Genomic DNA, 6000 nt, shown 5'->3' with positions numbered 1-6000 from the left:
TCACCCATACTTTACTTTCAATAAGATCCTAGATCCTTGGTATGATCTCCTTGGCCTATTTTAAACTAAAGCATAACTGGGCCCATGATGACCTTTTTCAAGATGTCAGCTAGGGATTTCTCTAGGAAGGAATTCAAATTTGGGGATCCAAGATTATGCACAAAGCTAGTATCATCTGCCCCATCTGAAGGGACCATCTTCAGACTAGCCTGTCACCCTTGCTCAATGGCATCGCTGTCCTAGGGTGGGATCTTTTAAGGACATTGCCAGGAAAGATTACAGGCCCAAGAGATTTGTCTTATAGTTACACACCCAAACTTCTCTCCCCCTTTTATTTTGACATAAGAGACGAAGATTTTACATGCCCAAATAAAGTTTTTTCCTTATATACTTCAGAAAATAACCAACTCTTCTCTCTCTCCTAAAGGAGGCCACCACCCAAGAGACACAAGGTCAGCCCTGCCCCCCAAGAGATGGTTCCTTTTCACAAAGACATGGAAGAGCAGCAACATTCCACACTCTCCCTCCCACTGATTACAAAAAAAGCAAAAAGAACCTTTATCAAAGGGCGTGGACACAGCGGACTGGCCAGTGAACAACAGGTCAAGGCCTAGGCTGGGGGAGGGGTTCAAAATGGTATCGGGCCAAGCCCCATGCAGGTTATGTTTGAGAATGGGGACCTCTGCTGTGGTCTCAGGAGCATCCCGAGGTCACACTGATCCAGACCGGCAGGTGTCCAATGCCAGAGATCCCTGAAGGAGCCTACAGCAGGCAGCAGAGCAGGCCCCCCCCTCCTCCAAGAACCCCATCATTTCCATGACAGCATGAAGGAGTAGAACAGATAACTCCTCTACTCTCAAGGAAAAGTGAGGCAGGGAGGTGCTGCTGAGGCTGTCACTCCCCAATGCTCGCACAGTCGGCTTGCCATGAGATTCACAAACTTGAACAAAAGCAAGAGGTCTGGGAACCAAAAAATCCAGGGCCTCGTCATGGGTGCACGTGTGCATGGGCCCATGGCTGTGGCTGGTTGGGTGTGGAAGGGAAGTCTGGGCCTTTCAGAGCAGCATCCCCACAGCTACAGGAGACCCTCAGAAGGTGCAGGGCCCACCACAGAACACGGACCACGGACCACCAGTCTTCTCCTTGGAGTTGGGCAGGGGGCCGCCTCTTAGCCCCTGAGCCCAGTCACTGCCATTCACAGAAAAGGGGGCTTGGCTGCAGCAGCCTCTGGGCTCCGGCAGATTCCCCATCCCATTGGGCTAAAAGGAGCTTAAATATTCCAGTGCCACCTCGTATATAAATTTATACTGTTCCTGAGAGGGGGAGAGGCAAAGAGGAAGCAGAGGAGGCAAGAGAAGGAAAAAAAAAAGGAAAGGAGAAATGCATTTAGGTTAGAGACACAGATTTTGGAAGACACTTTATCTACATCCATACTAACAGTTGACTCAAAATTATCCATGTAATTATCTGTATCTGGACATCCCCCCAAGTTGTGCCCTGGGCCTGTTCACACCCACGCTTTCCCAGATGCCCAACGGGATCATTCTCTTCCTTTTCCCTGTTTTGGACACTAGTGCTTCTCAGACTGAAAGATGCATATGAAGCACCCAAGAATCTTTCTAAAATGCAAACTCTGGGTAAATCTGGAGTGGCTTTAGATTCTGTGTTTCTAACAAGCACCTAGATGACGCTGACAATGCTGGTCTATGGATGAGAATCTAAGTAGGACCGTGCTTTGATTAGGTTAAGACTCTTCTATCAAAGTTCCCTGTGTATGGTCTGTTCCCATCACTGCACCAGGCCTTATGATCTGGGCTCTGCCTGCTCACGTACTTTCCATCGCTTTCTCCACAGTGTCCAAGCCCTATGCTTACACTGTGCAATTCACATAGGTCAATTAGAATAGGACTAGACTGAATTGAAAATATAATTCACACTCCACTAATCCAGAATCCCTTCCCCTAAGCCTGAATTAGCGATATGAGGATTAGTGTGTCAGGATTAATATTTGGACTGCCCTGCAGGAGAAGGAAGTTTGTGTGGTTGCAAGGGATGTGAGCAGAGCAGATAACTGTGCAAAGGGTTGTAGACTGTAAGGGCTCACTAAGCGCCCTGCTGTTGGGTGTTTTTACTCTCTGATGCTATTTTCTCCAGGTCAGGGGAATTAGGGCCAGCCCCCAGACTGTGGAAGAAGGTTCTTGAGACACTCACCAGGGTCTCCACCATGTTGGACTTGTTGTTACGTAGTGTTTTCACAATGTGGAACACGTCAATGATGTTTTGCTGCTGGATCATCTCACACACGCTGCAGATGGCACAGAAGGTTCCGCTGCGGCCGCCCCCATTTCTACACACAGAGTGAAGAGGTGAGCTATATTCCTGGGCACCCTCCTAGCACCTGTTCATCCTAAAGCCACATCAGCAGTAGTGGGGGAGTGGCTGCCCCAGCAAATGCAAGGTCAGGCTATGGTGAAAGCCTTAGCGGTGTCAGTCCCACTGGTGCCATGAGCCTGCTTTGTTTGACCTTGAACGAGCTGTTCCCTGTTCATATAATGGAGGGGCTGGACTAGATGCTCTTTGAGAATTCAATTAACTGGACGTTTCTTTGGTTCTATGAGCATGTGAAAGTCATACATGGTACACTGACCCAAACAGTGTGACAGACAGTGTGTCTCTGTAGATGTGGTGCCTGTATCCTTGTTCAAAAGGAGGATCTGGGTCCACCTACACATCCAGTGAACACAGGGGAAGGTTCCAGGTGGTTTTAATCCTAGTTCTTCCCCTCCACTAAGGATAGAAACTCCAGAGACATCACTGTTAGCTTCAGGTCAGCCAGTCTAGGTTTAGGGGTGGGGCTGGGTGGGTCTGAAATGCTCTATTTTGAGATGATAGGTCTCTGGACATCCTGGTTGAAGCAAGACCCTGTCAATCTGGAGAGTTGAGCTAGAGGGCTCCCGGCAGGGTCATCTCTCTGTCCCTCCTTTCTGGTGCTCCATAATTCATGTTCATGAAAATGCCCCTCCAACTATTTACAGAAAGTCCCTTTAGGAAACTACCTGATTCAGAAATCCTGGGCACGTTGCCAAGAGCAACTAATGATTTCATGTAATGGCCTGTGTCTAAAGAACATCTGGATGGAAACTAAGGCACTTGATTTCCCAGATGTTTTATGTATAGGACACCCAATGAGCAGATGTTTCAAGTACAGACAGTTGCCCTCCATTCACTGGCCATTGCATTTCGATGTCTCTTTGGTATCTCTGGCCTCCAAGGATGCCAAGGTCCCTGATGATAGGAGGACATGCCTATGCTTTCCTTCAGTTCAAACTGCTGGTCACCTTGGCTAGGGGAGATATGGATAAAAAGGTACTCCTGCAAAAAAGCAGGCTGAAAAAAATCACATGGCAAAGAGTAGGAAGGGATTCCCCTAGAGGGAGTGTTCAGTACTTTCTGAAGCAAGAACAACAGAGTCCAAGAGAAAGAGGTAAGTGGGCACAGGAATCCAAGGGTCTGATGGAGTGAGACTCTGATGTGATGGTAATGACTCTGTGCTAAAGGTGAGAACACCTGAGTGTGTGAGAGGGATGTGGAAGGGGCAAGGGTGAATTGGCAGGGAACCAGCTGCCAGTTTCTGGGATGTGGGTAGAACTAGCTTGGTTTGGCTGATGTCACCCATCAACGTGACACTGACACCTCACAGCATCTTCCTGAACCCCAGTTTGTGATTTGCATCCTTTGAGAAAAAAAGGATTGTTATAGGTGGTGGCCTTAAGTCGTGTGTGTTGTGTGTGTGTGTGTGTGTGTGTGTGTGTGTGTTTGTGTGTGTCTGGTTTTCCTGACATGTGCATACACCACCTATTTGAAAGAGGGGAACAATGAACAATAGCTGGTTTTGAAAAGACTGAACTTGATTCTGAAGTCAGTAAGGTGTTTTCAATGGGCTCCAGACATATTTACTCTAAAAAGGGAAGAGCTCGCTCCCATCTCCTCTGACACATTTTAAGAGAGTTGAGTCCTCTCAGTCACTTTCCCCCAACCCTCCACATTCTGAGCAGCAAAGGGAATAGTTGCCAGTCATATGTTCCACACATGGCTGTTACAGCTACAGAGGTGCTCTGGGTCCGAGATCTTTGCAGAATCCTTCTCAGAGGTCACTCTATATTCTTAGGGTAGACTCCAACACAGGCTCTGAAGTAACTGTCTTTATAACATTTGCATATTTGCTACCATGATGTCATGAATCTGTATGTTGGAAGATAATTTGTGTTTGTTCTCTAAATATTTAATGACAAAGCACGATAGGGTCTTAAGATGACCTATTTTAACATATGCACTGGGCAGATGAGGTAACTGAAGCTCACTCAGTTAACTAACTTTCTTGATGACAGCCTGTCAGCCACAGTCCCCTAAGGGTCCTGACCTCCACCTGGCATTATGACATCAAGGTCTATTTGGGAAACTCTGTGCCCCAGCTTTGCCCATTCTGAGATAGGTGGTAAAGGTTACAGTGTACCCCAGTAATGGACATATCAGCACAGCTGTGAGCCCACTGTGCCATGGGAAACAGTGTTTCCAGGGCCCTTCACACCCATCGATCAACCCCTCAGGGGCATTGCCTTCCCTTCAGGCTCTCTGTGTCCCTGTGTTCCCAGTACGCGCATAGCAAGAGATGCCCCTGAAGGAGGACATGGTTGATGAGTCCTTTGGTTTACTCAGAGGCAGTGTGGGTTAACAGCATATTGACTTGCATGTCGGTGGATTCAGATCAAAGCTCCTCACTTAACTACCCAATCTCTCACCCCTTCTGTGCCTCAGTTTTTCACTATAGCATGGTAATATCTACCTTGTAGATGGTATTTTAATTTTAAAATTCATTTAAAATATTTGGCATCAAACTCAATCAACACATTCCCTTTCTTCTTTTCCTCCTTTAGGAAATAATTGGAGGATCTAGTCAGTGGAACCCCCTCTGTCCTAGATTTCTAGTGACTAAGAGGACACATCATGCCTCTTGTTGGGGATTGGGACTTCTCTCCCCATTAAGAGTGATATGGATGGGCACCTGGGTGGCTCAGTCAGTGTCCGACTTCAACTCAGGTCATGATCTCGCGGTTTGTGAGTTGGAGCCCTACATCGGGCTCTGTGCTGACAGCTCAGAGCCTGGAGCCTGCTTCAGATTCTGTGTCTCCTCCTCTCTCTGTCCCTCCCATGCTTATGCTGTCTCTCTCTGTCTCTGTCTCTCAATAATAAATAAACATTAAAAAATTAAAAAAGAGTGATATGGAGTGGCCTGCCTACTCCCTATGTCTATGAAAGTTTACCAGGTTCTGTATCAATGACGTGTCATATAATCTTAATTCAGGACAACAAACTGGCAACCCCAGTCCATGAAAGGTTATATTTCCTTGAACACCTGCCCCTTGGCCTTTGAGAGATGTTGAGAGGTGGTATGGCCAGGCGTGCCTGTGGCTGGTGCTTGTGGGCAGTGGCATCCTCAAGGATAGACGCCCTGTCACCACCACCCTGCTGCCCCAGAGGCCCCACCACGGTACTCACAGGCAGTGGACCACGGTGCGGCCCTCCCTCCCGTCATACTGCTCCTGCCACTTCTCTAGCCGGCGGACCACTTTGAGCAGAGAGCGCTTGGAGGGGGGCGTGTCACGGTAGGCGGGCCAGCCAATGTACTGGAGGTGCTGGACTATGCGGTACCCATCCTGAGGCTGAAAGTGGAGAAGCTGTTAGGGCTGTGCTTCTGGGGATGCAGACCCTTCAGTTACCCTGGGGGCCACAGCATTGCAGTGGAAGACAGACTAAATGGGCTGTATGCCATGTCATCACAGTCTGTCTCTCCCCATTCTCATCCTTACACCTTTGTGCACACTAATTCTCCTGCCATGACTTCCCTGCATGCCCCTCTACCTGCAAAACTACTCAGTTTCCAAAACCCAATTCAAATGTCCCTTTCTATAGGAAAAGCCTTCCCTGACTCACCCCACTGGG

General features: G+C 48.1%; 1 protein-coding gene across 17 annotated transcripts in view; it reads right to left on the bottom strand.

The window, feature by feature from the left end:
- Nucleotides 1-292: 292 nt before the first annotated feature.
- Nucleotides 293-6000, bottom strand: part of PTPRT (protein tyrosine phosphatase receptor type T) — a 1067285-nt gene continuing 1061577 nt past the window's right edge. For all 17 annotated transcript variants that reach the window (XM_019458468.2, XM_019458472.2, XM_053890232.1 and 14 more), the window contains 3 exons: nucleotides 5557-5720; nucleotides 2212-2347; nucleotides 293-1313 (listed from right to left, as the gene is read on the bottom strand). In XM_019458468.2, the coding sequence (XP_019314013.2) occupies nucleotides 1260-1313; nucleotides 2212-2347; nucleotides 5557-5720 (354 nt within the window). In that variant the 3' untranslated portion in view covers nucleotides 293-1259. The remainder of the gene's footprint in view (nucleotides 1314-2211; nucleotides 2348-5556; nucleotides 5721-6000) is intronic.

The sequence above is a fragment of the Panthera pardus genome, unplaced genomic scaffold, assembly GCF_024362965.1.
Source record: "Panthera pardus isolate Hobbes unplaced genomic scaffold, ASM2436296v1 HiC_scaffold_25, whole genome shotgun sequence".
In the NCBI taxonomy this organism is placed as follows: domain Eukaryota; kingdom Metazoa; phylum Chordata; class Mammalia; order Carnivora; family Felidae; genus Panthera; species Panthera pardus.
Note: the sequence above shows the minus strand (reverse complement) of the source record. Positions and strands in the feature narration are given on the sequence as shown.